Source organism: Cavia porcellus, unplaced genomic scaffold (genome assembly GCF_034190915.1).
Source record: "Cavia porcellus strain 051 isolate PalLab524CR breed Dunkin Hartley unplaced genomic scaffold, mCavPor4.1 scaffold_4, whole genome shotgun sequence".
NCBI lineage: Eukaryota > Metazoa > Chordata > Mammalia > Rodentia > Caviidae > Cavia > Cavia porcellus.
This window is the reverse complement of record NW_026947487.1, coordinates 70,267,681-70,282,598: the sequence shown is the minus strand read 5'-3', so window position 1 is coordinate 70,282,598 and position 14,918 is coordinate 70,267,681. Positions and strand designations below refer to the sequence as shown.

Sequence of the window (14,918 nt, the reverse complement as noted above, 5' to 3'; positions counted from 1 at the left end):
GGATCTCCAGCACTCCACATATACTTTTTCTTACATTAATTTTGAAGTATTAATACAATTTTTCCTTCATAGTTTGGAATAACCTTAATTTCTCATATAACTCACTTTTAAAATCTTGTTGACTCAGGCTGATATGCACAAAATAATCACAGTATTCTTTGATTTCAGTTCAACAAAATCACTGTTGTGTCCACTTATTGGCCCTTCTTTGAACCATGACTTCTAGGCAACCTGAGTTTCAAACTGCAAGAAAGGGGAGCGAGCTTTTGCTACTTTATCACTAGGAGTAATGATGAATGATTCCAATCCCATTTCTACCTCTTGATTACTTAAAAATAAATCCTGATTTGCTACCATATATTAAACACTTACTAAAAGTATATACAGCCTTCAGGAGAAACTTTCCCCAATACTGCAATGTTTTTCTACCTCACTGTCAGTCCTATTGCATCTTAAATGGCCAATACAGATTTATACCAATTTATTTCCTACTCTATGATAATTCCAGTGAATTCCAGAACATGAACCCATTGCTGCACCTCACTGGCTGTGACCTGTGATCCTCCATTAGAAGCAGTGGTGTGTGAAAAAAGATGATCCTGAGTCATTTTGGAAACCGATAGATGAGAGTTTGGGCAGTTTATGCATGGCTTCAACAACATGGCACCCACTTAAAGGCATACGTGGTACAGCCATTTTTAACCACCCATTTGCCAGCAGCAGAGACCAATTATGAGGTCCCAATGTAGACCCATTGCTTAGGCATATCAGTCTGTGACTAGGCAGAACTTTGTTTATATTGGACACTTCCATTAGAGAATGGGCAGAGCTTCATTTTGACAGGAGTAGATGCTTATTCTCAGGATGGATTTGCCTGTGTTGCCCATTTTCTCTGAACTTTCACAATTATAAAATGGAAGGTAGAGGCATGGCTAAAATGTACATTTTGCAAGCTAACAACACACTGAGGTATCTCTCAGTGAAATTTTGAACCAAAACGATGAAAGTTCAATAAGCCTGGAGCAAGCCATAACAGAAGAATCTTTTTTTCTATGAGTGACCGTATCCTGGCAGGCAATGCAAAAACATACCATAAAGGACAAATTTTGCACTTATTTATCACTTTTCATGCATTTTCTATACTAATAGCTAGCTGGTGACTGCTTCTAAAATACCCAGAAAGAAAGCGTCCGCACTGAAAGGCAGAGAATTGAATAGATTATAAAGGAAAAACCATCCTTTTACCACATTCATCGAATATATATGTATATTATATAGTGTACATTATATGTACATATATGGGAGGTGTCAGTATATGTCCAGAGGAGAAGAAAATTGACTAACTCTTTAACCTAAGTAATACCCTTTCATCATGTCAATATAACTCATATGAAATATGACCCAAAGAGCCTACTGTCTTACAGCCCATTATCAGACTCTCACATTATTAAATATTCCTTTAATTTCTAATTGCATGTGACTCCCTCTGTTTCTTTTGCTCCCATATGATACTTCAAGAACTCCACTTCTCCAGATTTATACTCAAAATACAAATATAATACAAGCATTTGTCATTCTACTTCTCTCTTTTAATTATTAGTTCTATTTTCTCCTTTTCTTTTAATTTATCCTCTTCATTTTCCTCTTTCTTCCTCCCTTTCCCCAATTCCCAGGCTACCTGCTAGCAGTAGATTAGGTTACTATAGTCCCTATAGGTCATTGAAAATAGGGTGAAATTATTAAAATGAGTTTTAATGTACACGAGAGACTTATGATTGAATCTCTTTGCATTGTATCATCAGTAAGGATCTTTTCCCTAAAATACAGATACTGTGTCTGCTCCTATGCAACTGAGTAGGTTTAAGATGTACAGGAATATCAAAAATCATACAAAGTTCATAACAATAAGAAACAGACAGTAGTTTATAAGTTATCCATAACAGCAACGGAATATCTCTCCTCCAACTGACCACCAACCTTCAGCACACACACATTCATATGCATGTGCACACACATGCACGCATGCATGCACACAAGCATGCAGACACATGCAAGAGAAAACAAGGTAACAAATAGCTGCCAAACCAAACGAATTACCCGAAAGCTTACCTAATGCTATTGATTGGAAGAAAATCAAATACTCAAAGATTGAAATATAAAAAATGATAAGAAGGGAAACAGAAAGATGAATAAAGTTTCCAGTGAGCCAAAGGATGATGTATTCAGAAAAATAATGGACTTAACTATCAATGACCTTAAGGAAAAAAGTGAATAAAAACCAGCCACTGGAGGTGGGTTCCACTCCCCAGAAACAACCACATGCTCACTCCTAGCCAGCTCTGCACTTTGCTTCTGCTTAGAACAGAGGAGCCTACCCACTGACAGATGATGCAAGCTGATACCTTCAAAAGAAATGAAAAATCTGAAGTTTTCTACTTCTCATCACAGAAAGTCACAAAATTAACAGATCTACATGAGAGGATCAGTGCCCCTCACCCACATGATCATGTAGATCCCCACACAAACACAGCACCACTGATGCAAGGACACAGCCACCCACTAAGTCCAAGGCAGTACTACATTTTGCTTCTATAACGCATGGGGCACTAGAGATGAGAACTAACAAAATTGCCTAACCCTGAATGAGAATAATCTCAAAGAGAGAAAGGAGCAGCCAGACTTCATGACTATGGACATTTAATCTAGCCTACAATGTGGTCTCCATTCAGCAGAGAAAGGGGTTGGCAAAAGAAACGAAGATGTGTTATGTGCATGTGCCAACTCTTCAGGAGGAATGTAAGCATTATCTATCACAATCATAATGGGAATAAAGTTTAGAATCAAGAGATCGGTAGAGGGTGAAGGAAAATGGAATGGAAAATTGGAATTAAGATGTATTATATCCATGTACCAATTCCTCACAAGCAATATAAATATTATGTGCCATAAGCAGGTATTAATGAAAAAATCAATAAAAGGTAATGTTATGGTTGATACATTGTATCAACCTAAGAAGTTTACAAATTTAACAGAGACTTAGCAAGGAACCAGGGTTCTTACTTTGCAAACATCCTCATTTTGTACCAGATGAGGGTACAGAGATTTTGTGAGTGTTATACTTGCTGGGAGCTGGAAGGGGACGGTGGCCTATGTACAATATAAGAGAGGAAAAGAGGCTTGCTTGTTCCCCTCTTTGCTCTGGCTGCTGCCTTAAAGTGTTACCCCAGTACCATACCACCCCATCTTGGAGCCCACTGATTATGGGCAGAGACCTCACAAACAGATTTATGAACCATTCCAGTCCAAATTTTGAGTGTAGGGTGTTTTGCTCCAGCAAGGAGAGAAAAGTAGCCAAGACAGGTAATAAATCTAAAAGATAAAAAAGAAAATATGATTGACCAGTACAGCAAATAAATGAAGTCATAAAAATGTATCAAAAGGAAAACCAGAGAATAAAATCTCTATTGAAAGCATCGGCAGCAGATTTAACCAATGAGAAGCAAGAGAGTCAGAATTAGAGTGCTTAGAATATAGGATTCATGCAGGACAGCATATATTCAGAGATACCTCAAAAACTACAAAAGATTACAGAGATTGACTCAAACAACTCATAAATGAAAAAAAGATGACTAAATTTAGGTTAATAAAACAGAGAAAACTCAGGGGGTATGAAAAAAATGCAATAAAAATCCATTTTCTGAGGTCATACAGAAAGTTTTCTGTCCTGAAAAAGATCTTAAGAAATTCATGACTATGTGTATTAATCAGTGATTTTCAAGACAGCAGCTTTAATGAGGGCACATGAAGTTAAAAGATTATTTTACAGTATTTACCCACAAAGTCAAATGTAGAAGAGTGCAAAAGTTCTATCCCAGAACTAGAGATCCCAAGGATCAAGTGGAGGACCTGCATTCCATGACAATGTCTAGCAGGAGTCTAGCCAGGGATTCCAGGACAGAACACTAAAGGATCTACATGAAAGCCCAGGGCACAGTGCTAGAGATCAGAGAATCTACACCAAAAGGCTGAAGGATCTGTGCAAGAAGACTGAAGGGTGTGCACTGGAACCAAGAAATGAGGCTCATGACAAAAGCCAAGACCTGAGCTCTGCAGAAATAGACAGCAGCAAGGACACTAGCTCCTCTGAGAAGTGCCAACAGCTGAGCTCTTATCAGGAAAACCAGCCTCAACAAAGCTTCTCCTGAAAAATCAGCATGAATCCTCCCCTCTGTTTTCCTTTTACACCTGTTCTGACAACAATCGTCAGGTGGATCTGTGTCCTAACCTACGGTGACTCAATTCACTGGAGTGTTTTTACTCAAGAGGACCATTAATTAAACCTATACACTATGTAACCATTTAACTAGCACTACAAAAATAATCTAGGATGTCCTAGACAAGAACAATGAGGTGAACAATGCCAAAGGGCCCTAATGGGATGAAAAAAGCAGAATGAACACTTTAGCAAAAGTGGAAAATTAAGGAATCATGATCAAAAAGACCATGAAATGACAAAATAGTCCAAAACCTTGCAGTACTGCCTCTCAGTGCAAATAGTCAGTACTCAACTAGCAGGTACAAATTAGAAGATTACATTAAAAGAAACCAGTAATATGCTGAATACAAGAATCTTATTTAATAAAAAATAATAGAGAAACTCAGAACATGGAAAACAATGCTTCTTGCAATAATAAAACAAAGTCAAGTGAGTACCTATTCTATTTACAGAAAAAATGGACTTTTAGTCTAAACTTATCAGAAGAAATAAAGTCCACCACATACTGATAAAGGAAATATTTCAGCAGGAAGAGATAACAATTATGAATATATATGCACCATAAGCCAATGTATCATAGTTCCTAAAACAAATTCAACCTGTCATAAAACATCCAATAATCACCAAAATAATCCTAGTGTGGGACCTCCATGTACCATTTTCATGAACAGACAAATCCACTAGATAAATTATTAACAAAAACAATTAGTGTTGAAACATGCCTTTGCACAATAGGACTTAATAGAATACAGAGTGTTCAAACCAACAATAGAATACACATTTTTCCCTACATAACATGAAATTTTGTCAAAAAAAAGACCATACACTAAGCCATAAATCTTGTTTAAGTAAATATAAAATGATCAATTCAATCTCATGCATAATATCAGATCACAGTGTGATGAAACTCAATATCAATGGCAAAAGAAAGCACACTATCTTGGTTACTTTTTTCTCATTGTTGAGATAAAATACCTGACTCCCAACATGAAGGATGGAAAGGTTTATTTATCTACAGTTTTGGAAGTTTCAGTCCATATTCAGCTGGCTCCAAAGTAGGGTGCCATGGCTGAGAGGCAGCTGTTTATGGCAGCCACGAACAAGAGCCAACTGGACAAAAGAGAAAAAAACATGCCTTTTTCCCTCCCTTACATGCTATGTCAGCTCCACCTCTGGGTGGGTACAGCACTCACACCACCAATCCCACCGCTAGACAACAAACCAATCACAAATGCTAGATTCAGCCATTTCTGTGACTCCATGAGCTTGGAGGCCCTAGACATAAAAACCATAACACACACAAATTATGTCACAGAAGAAATAAAAGAAATTAAACATTTCCTTCAATCAAATGATATTACCAGTACAAAGTACAAGAACACACACCATACAATGAAAGCAGTCCTAAGTCAGAAATTTACATGTATGAATTCCTATCTCAAAAACAAATGTAAAAAGCAATTCTAACAAATTATCTAATGGTATACTTATTGGCCCAAGCAAAATAACAACCACCAAAATTCAAAATAGTCAAGAAAATAGACTGTAAGAAGAGAGAAGTTATTGAAATTGAGAATAAAACAATCACAAATATTTAATAATTCAAAAGTTGGTTCTTTGAAAGGACAAACAAATAGACAAATTCTTAAACAAATTTACCAGAAAAGATAAGAAAAGACCACTATCATGGAAATTAGAAAACAACAGGTTAAATAATGACCGAAACTCATGAAATTCAAAAGACTCTAAGTACTTCAAAAACCTATACTCCAATAAATTAGAGACTCTCATCCCACAATAAGTCCAAAAAATCAAAACCTAGAAATTAATCTAGCCAAGGAAATAGAAGACCTGTAAAATGGAAGTATAGTAATGTGACAAAGGAGATTGGAGAGCACATCAATAAATGGATAACAAGATCCAGTATTGTCAAAACACAGATACTATAAAAAATGATGCATAGACTTCAGGCATCCCTAATGAAAAATATCAGAAGTATTCTTCACAGAACTAGAAAAAAAAAACCCTACAATTTATACTGGTCCTGAAGAAACCCAGAATATTAAAAGTGATCCTAAGAAAGAAGAAAAACTGGAGATAGCAAACTCTTAGATATCAAGTAATACTACAAAGGACTACTGATTTAAAAGATAAAAAAAAACATATTACTGACATAAAGCTACACATGTGAGCCCGCAGAAGAGAATAGAGGACGTAAAACCATCTCCTGGCACAATTGGCCATCTGATTTTAAACAATATGGCCCAGAGCATATCCTGAGGAAATCACAGCCTCTTTGACAAATGGTGCCAGGAAACCTTGTTAACCACACACAGATTGAATCTGTACCTGTGCCTCTCACCTTGCACTAAAACAAAATAAAAATGGACCAAAAAATTAAATATTAAAACAGAAAAACTTAATTTGCTGGAGAATAAAATACATAAAACTGTTGAAGTCACTCTGAATATAGCTCAAATTTTACCAAAAGAAAAAAACTGACAAACTGGATAGTTTCCACTAAAAAAATTCTGTTCAATAAAGAAAATAGCCAATAGAGTAAAGATAGATGGTTTAGAATGGGAAAAATTTGGCAGCTATTACTTGGACAAATAATTAATATCTAAATTATATGAAGAACCAAAGACATTATAGTCCCCAAAACACAGACTCAGTAAAAATGGACAATTGAAATGAATAGACACCTCACAGAAGAAGAAATATAAAGAGCCAAAACAACATGAAAAAATACTGTCTTTTTTGTCATCAGAGAAATGCAAATTTAAATAACACTAAGTTGCCATCTAACTCCAGGAAGAGTCAATATCACCAAGAACTAAAAAAAAAAAAAAAAAAAAAAAAAAAAAAAAAAAAAAACAACTAGCGAAGTGTAGGAAAATATGAATCTTTTTAACTTACTGATGGAAGAAGAAACTATTACAATTACTGGGAAGCAGTATGGGAATTTCTCAAAACAGTAAAATTAGTGATTCCATTTGATCCAGCAATGCTCCTTCTATACATCCTCTCCAAAAGTTAAACTTCACATTACAAAAATGTTTTAATACTCATGTTCATAGTAACACAGCTCATACCAGAAAATCTTGGAAGCAACCTATATGCCCATCAATAGATGAATGGAGAAAGGATATTTGGTATATATACTCAATGGAGTAATATTCAGCCAAAAGAAGGATAAATTTGAATTATTTGCAGGAAAATGGATGAACCCTGACATCATATTACTGAGTCAAATTAACTATGCACAAATGTTTTTCTTATTTGAGAAACCCAGGTACAAAAAATTGAAATAGTGAAACTTACTGACTAGAGAACATGGATGAAGTCCTTTTGGAAATCAGAGTATAACATAGAGATAAAGGGAAAGGGGAGGCTGTAAAGGTGATCCTGAATTAAATAAGATGTGATTTATATACAGGTACCAACTTCTCATGAAGGATACATGAATTTTATTACACAATATGTACTATTGGAAAATAAGTACTTTGTAAAAGAACAGTGCTGTGCCAGCTGATATATGGAAGTCTGCTGATGATGACAGTATAAAATTTTGAGTCATAGAAAACAGAAAAGATAAGTTACTAGGACAAGGTACACTGTCTAGGTTGACGGCAGGAAAGTCTCTAAGAGTTGAATGACAATCTGGCTGAATAAATGGAGTTTTTATATGGTGTAGTATGTGGCAAAGGAGTACTGGGTTGGCAAAGTGCAGACCTCTCTGTAATGCATTTTTCATATTGTCCTAACCCTTGTTGAACTTTCAGGACCAAAAACACTGTAACATAAGTTGCATATAAAATAGAAAAGCTGAAAAGATAATTTACTTCAGTCTCACAAAATTCCCTTGTGTGTTAGACACAGATATCTTGATGCATTAACTCTTTCAGATACCTGGTTCACTATTCATTGGGGAAATAAATAAGTCATATTTACTTTTCACTCTATGCTGTTTCTCATCAGCATTAGTGCAGTACCTCATGACTGCCCAATACATGCTTGGAAGGTCTGTGTCAGCAGAGATATTGAAGGTTGAGTATTTTAACACTCTGTCAACATGGAAAGCACTACCAAGTGATTCAAAAAGAAGCTGAACATCAAAGAGTTAAGAAAAAACATAAACAGCTGCCCTGGTATTATAGAAAATATAGACCATCACAAAGTTGATAGCAGGGGTCACTTTCACCTCCATTCATTCAACACAATTACTAAGTATTTCCGGTTTACATACAAGACATTCTTCTAGCATAGACCAGAGGAAAAAACACCCAGAAACACAAATGAAAAACCAAAGTCTCACCCTCCCGGATTTTGCATTCTACTACAGAGATCAGAGCAATAGAGTTGGTTAGCAGTTTCCCCTATTCGTGAAAAGTGTGGTCAGAATGAAGAGGGCAATTAAAATTTTAAATAAAAGCCTACCACGGGTGCCTGCCAAAGCCAAGTGGACGTGTCTTGCAGGCCCAGTAAGAGATCTCTTCTCCATTTATAGAAACTCCTGGCTTTGCTGCCTTTGTAATTGATGACTGCAATATAATTTCAAGTATAACAGGATGTAGGACGCTTCCTCCTTTGTATAACTGATAACTTTCCTTTGTATAACTGATAGTCTTATGATGTAACCTGAAATGTTCAAACTCCTTCATCAACCAATGATGTCATCAACCCTCCAATCAAATGCACCAAATCTCCCTATGTACATTTCAGCTCACTTTCCCTTTAAAACCCCTGAAACCCCGCCTAGTGGGGCTCTGACTCTTGGAATCATCCTAGTCAGAAGCCTGCCAGTGTAATAACCTGCCCTGCTTCACTTCTTGGTGTTTGTTTTGTTTTGTTTTGTTTTGTTGGCATGTTTGGTCTGTTTTCCTGCAGCAAGAGCAGAGCCATTCTCTTTGTGTACATCATATCTGTTTTGGTGTTCATGCTACCAAGCTGGAGTCTAGTCACAACACAGATGTATGGCCCAAAAAACTGCAACTGTTTAACATCTGAACTCTGACAAGAAGAGTTTGCTGACTGCTATTCTAGTCCATGGTACACGTTTTCCTTGGTCTCTTCACTCCACTCCCCACCATCTATAACCTCTCTTGAGCCACCTCCAGCCTCATTTATTGCTTTACAATATTTGTCTGCAACAGCTCTTCACTATACTGTAAAACTTCCATGACTGACTTGGCACACTACTACCACCTCACTTTCTCTTCTGCCCCAAATGTGTGGCACACTGACCATTAAATAAGTGAAATGAAATACAACTTAGAATCCTACACACACACACACACACACACACACACACACACACACACACACACACATATCCTTGCTATATCTGTTCATTGCAGTTAGATCACAGTTAATCTTTGGTCTCTTTTATGCACAAGAAATGTCAATGCCATTGTTGAGCTCAGCCCACTTCCCTGCCCTCATTTCAATACGTCCACACATTCTTACTCTCCATGCTTACAGCTCTCCAATTCAGGGTTATGGGCTTCTGTTGTGTCTTTTGATCCATATATCACAGGCCGAAAATCACAGTAAAATTCTCTAGTTTTCTAAATCACCAATTATACTGTAAGATTTTGAGAACAAGAGGCCATATATGTTTCACTGGTCATTTTGTACACTGTCAGGCACTGTCATCCAATTTCTACTGAATGAATTAACCTTTCAATTTTTCTAAATAGCTAATTTTAAGAAAGCAGTAAGCCAGTTGTGGTGGCACATGCCTGTAATCCCAGCACTTGGGAGGCTGAGACAGAAGGATCTTTGCGAGTTCAAGACCAGCATTGGTTACAACGTGAGCTCAAGGTCAGCCTGAACTTCATAGGAAGACCATGTCTCAAAAAAAAAAAAAAAGAAAGAAAAAAAAAAGAAAAAGAAAGAAAGAAAGAAAGAAAGAAAAAAGAAACAAGTGAGTAAACAAAATAAAACCATAAAAATATTATTTAAATATGTAACCAAGAAAAAGCAGAAGTCAAGAAGAAGAAAATAATGCATCCCAAACAGTTATGTTCTGTCTGGATAAAAGCTTCCATTCCTATTTGTTACTTCACATTCAAATCCATTGTGAAAAATTCCTGCTAGATTTACCCCTTCTCTCCCTTTCAGAAAGGATATATGGGGGAATTCTCTGTGGAGATGCAACAACTGCCACATCCCAAAAACATGAACTGTAAAGGGACAGGGCTGGGAAGAATCGAGGAGACAGTCAAGGATGGGAAGTGCTTGTATTAAGACATAAGAAAATGAACCAAGCAGATTAGTAAGCATACTAAGAATAATGGGCTTCTGATTTTTCTTTTCTCTGAGATTTCATAAACTTGAAAATGTGAAAAAAATGCAAAAGTATTAGTGAACTGATGAGAATTCATAGATTCTATATAGATATGTATACCTGTGTGTATGTTCATGAATATATTCAAACCCTAATTCTGTCCATGACTTTGACCAGAAGAAATGCATATGCACATGTATTTGACATATATATGTGTTAATTTTAGCTTATATTTTCTTAGTACATGTTTGCATTATGCGCTAATTACTTTCTTTGTGGGGATTCGTTGTGCATATAGAGCACATCACATTTTTCTCACTCCCTTTCCCTCCCCTCCATCCCTCTCCCTCCATTTCACACTCCTCTTTCCATTTTAGCAAAATCTGCATCCTTACACCCCATTATCTGTGCTTTACTTTTCTCTTTATTTGTAATTTTCCTTTGGCATATTAGAGGAGCCATAATTATTGAACCTTGTGGGTCTGATTTATTTCATTTAACATCATGGCCCCAAGGTGCATCTATTTTCCTATATATGACTATTTCGTTCGTCTTTACAGCTGAGTAGTACTCCATCATGTAAAACTGCTGCATTTTTTCTCCAGTTCACCTTTTGATATATGCATGTATGTCACTTTTTAAAAATGTCTTGATTATAAAAGAAAAGGCATTTTATCACCTCACTCCAAAGTTAATCAGACAAATGAGATTATGTGTCTACATATCTGTACATACTAATGGACAAATTGCTCATAATGTATTCTTGGTGATACAAAAAAACCTATATAATTCATTACAGATTAACAAAGTAGTCTTTTTAAAAATCAAATACATACCTTATATTTGATAATATTTCATTCTCCACTGTTTTCCTACCAAGTAGAAAACCACTCTTCACTTTTACTTGATAGGAGATGTTACAAAAACTTAAAATAGCCTTTTTAGTACAGGATTTCAGGTCACTGGAGGTCATCTCTGAGAGATCATTGGTATCTCTTTGTGATAGTGGGATAGAAACCTCCACATTACTGGAGGACATCTGGAAACTTCTCCCTTGTTTTGGAAGGAAAAGCAAGCGTTAGATGAGAGTCCCACTAAATTTGATTGTAAACTCTACATAGTACATTTCAATCAATGTGTTTTAAAATGCCTTGTCAAGATAGAAGGGAATCCCCCATATATGCTATACTGCATACTGTCATCCTCCCAAAGGATGCTTACACCACTCGCCCCAGGCCTGCATGATCAAAACAAAACAAGCTTTTAGTTGCTTTATATACCTTAGGTGCTATCAACTGAGCCTGTCCTCCAAGCTATCTTGTCTTTGAAGTCAAATATAGTTTTCACTGTTTTACTTTGTTCTGATTAATTGCTGATTTATTTAATATTCTGAATTGATTAGCTTTACTGTGTTATGTCTTTGGTTTGATTCTGCTATACCTGATGAAACTGACAACTATTGCGAAGTTAACAAGATATAATATGGTAGTTATTGTTGTTTTCCTGGTATCATGCTTTGAAGTTATGTACCAATTTTGCTGCATTGTTTTTATTGGCTTTGTTCTGTATTGTTTTGTTGGATTTTACTATCTTTAAAATAAAAAATAATAAAATACATTGTCATGAGTATATTCCATGCAAATTAGCAGCCCCCAGAGCTACTTTAATACCTGTAAAGGAAATAAATGTATTTTTAAATATATAGAGTCTTATTGTCATAATTACTGAGACAAAATTGACTCTAATAAATAATAAAATTGTTACACAAGATTTATTAAGGATTAAAATGATTTCTGATGATTAGACCAACCTGACTTGAAAAGCATACTATGAGACTGAATATGTTCAGGAAAAGATTACTTGATCATCATAATTCCTCCTACATTTTATTTTCATTGGAGAGTTTATGACATTGCTGGTACCAATAGGGATTTAGTAAATCAGTCAGAAACAATATTTAATTAAAAATTAAAGGTATAATCTCAGCACTTATACAGATAAAAAAATATGAAGTTAGTAAACATGATGAATGGTACACAGAAAATATTCAGGATGAAAATTTTAGCTGGTTATGCTAGTCCACACCTATAATCCTAGTGCTCCAGAGGCTGAACAGGAGATTTTCCATGAGTCCAAGTACAAACTGGTCTAAAAGACAGTGCAAGGTCATTTAAACTGCATAGTGAAACCTTATCTCAAAAACAAAAACAAACTTTAAAAAAGGACCTATTTAATTGATTTAAATGATGAGTTTGATAAACAAATTCAGAAAAATCACACACAGAAAGATAACAGCTTGAAAGAGTAAATGGGAAAAAAGGATAAGAAGAAATAGGCTTGTCATATTTGCAAATGGAGGCAAGAGAGAGAGAAAGGAAACCTGAACAGAACCACCATTTAAAGAAATATTGGTCCAGTATTTTCCAAAACTAAAACTCCACAAATATGAAACTGGAAACTTCATGGGAGCTGATTACAAGCACACTGTAAGCAAACTGCCAAAAAGAAATCATCTCTGAGTTATTGCTTTTATACTCAAAAACTTATCATTTAAAAACACCCCACTCACTTCAGAAACTTAACATGTAGGAAATCATTTAAAGCTTGGCACCTAAGAAATTGAAAGTAAGGGGGCTGGGGATTTAGCTCAGCGGCATAAACGCCTGCCTTGCAAGCAGGCAGTCAGGAGTTCGATCCCTGGTACCGATAAAAACGAAAAAGACCAAAAATTAAAAAAAAAAAAAAAGAAATTGAAAGTAAATAGCTGAATATTAATGTGCAATTACTATCAATGGTAAAAATTAGCCAAATTTCCACTCTGCAGAAGCAGTCCCATAGGGCTCAGGTCTTCACTTTGAAAACCTGTGAACCACCTCCCTATGCCTTCTAAACCCAAATACAGATTTCCTAATTTTAGCAAACTTTCCATCTAACAACTCTTTGGATTGATGTTCTACCACTTGGACTTAGGACAATTATTTTTGTTTAAACAGCACTGTACCTCATGTTTATAGAAACTAAATGTCGATTTTCTTTAATACTAGATCTTGTTTCCACAGTATTATAATTTTTACTGAATATACTCTACAGTTTTACAATATTTTGTACATTACTACACTGCATGTAAAAGTTACACAAATAAAATCATAGTTGTCAAGGTGAAGTTTTTTTACCATTTTCTTGTTTTGAATATTTTAATGTACCTAACTATATACAACTCATCACTTAGCAAACAATCATTTTAGCAACGTAGCCTCAAGGAACCAAACTGTCATTAAATTAGGAATGTCTGTAAAGCCACTTCCAGCACCAGCCACCACATCTGCTACTGTCATGCTTATGTGATGGTCAGGTACTAATGATAGTCTTTCCTCTTCCCAAGAATTGTTAAGAGAATCTAAGAATGTATTGTTTTACTTTAAATGGGTCATTGACTAAAGACAGAACTCAGATTCTTGTGAAATTACTGACAAATGAAAAGTAAAAAAATGGAACTGAAGTACACAAGAAAATTTACCCACACCTACCCAAGACAGTGGACTAGAAATTCTAAGCACAGCAATAGCATTAAGATGATGTATAAGGAGTTAACCTTCACTGTGAGGGGATTGAGTTTGAAATTCATATTGCTCAAAACTTCAACTTCTGTCCTATGGTTCAGTCATCTCAGTAGAATGTAGAACCTTCATAGTTCACGATCGATGAAGCAGGTAATTAGATGGATTCAATCAACACATACCATATTACTGAAGTGTGGTATATTTTAAAAGTGGGAAAGAAAGGAGGAAAGAGGAAGGAGACAAACAGTCAAGCATGCAAACAAACATATCAGACACGAAAATAGAACATTTCCCCAACATGAAGAAAGAAAACTATAGTAAAAATTTTTAAACTGAAGAACATACCTCAGCATCATATAACCTAGAATATTCAATGCTTCTTAACGCAGTACACTATACTTAAGTGACTCATAGCAAGTAGTGTCTCTCAATACAAATTAGTCTTTCCTGTGGCAGCAGCTTTCTGGACACTTGTAGTGCTCTCAAAGGAATAACAGCATGTTTTTCAGTAAAGAAAATGTCTCCAATCGTGTATAGATTTCTCTGTGACAAACATATGCATCCTACCTGTTGGCTGTTCCCTGATTTCTAGAGTTCGTCTAACCCTAACTGGTTGTTCTCACTCTCTGTGTCCTAAATCCACTGAACAAACGTTAACTACACTGATGAAAGCTTCCAAGTCAATTCACAGCCCATCTGCAGTCTACTCATATTGCAGAACTAATTATAAATCTGCTGATCTTTAAATGTTCTTGTGAAGAAGAGGTTAGAGTTTCTTTTTCTCTCCAGT

At 35.7% G+C, this 14,918-nt stretch overlaps 1 protein-coding gene across 3 annotated transcripts in view; it reads right to left on the bottom strand.

The window, feature by feature from the left end:
• Positions 1-14,918, bottom strand: part of LOC100716581 (broad substrate specificity ATP-binding cassette transporter ABCG2-like) — a 77,911-nt gene that overhangs the window by 48,621 nt on the left and 14,372 nt on the right. For all 3 annotated transcript variants that reach the window (XM_013152766.3, XM_013152752.3, XM_013152757.3), the window contains exon 2: positions 11,405-11,621. In XM_013152766.3, the coding sequence (XP_013008220.1) occupies positions 11,405-11,607 (203 nt within the window). In that variant the 5' untranslated portion in view covers positions 11,608-11,621. The remainder of the gene's footprint in view (positions 1-11,404; positions 11,622-14,918) is intronic.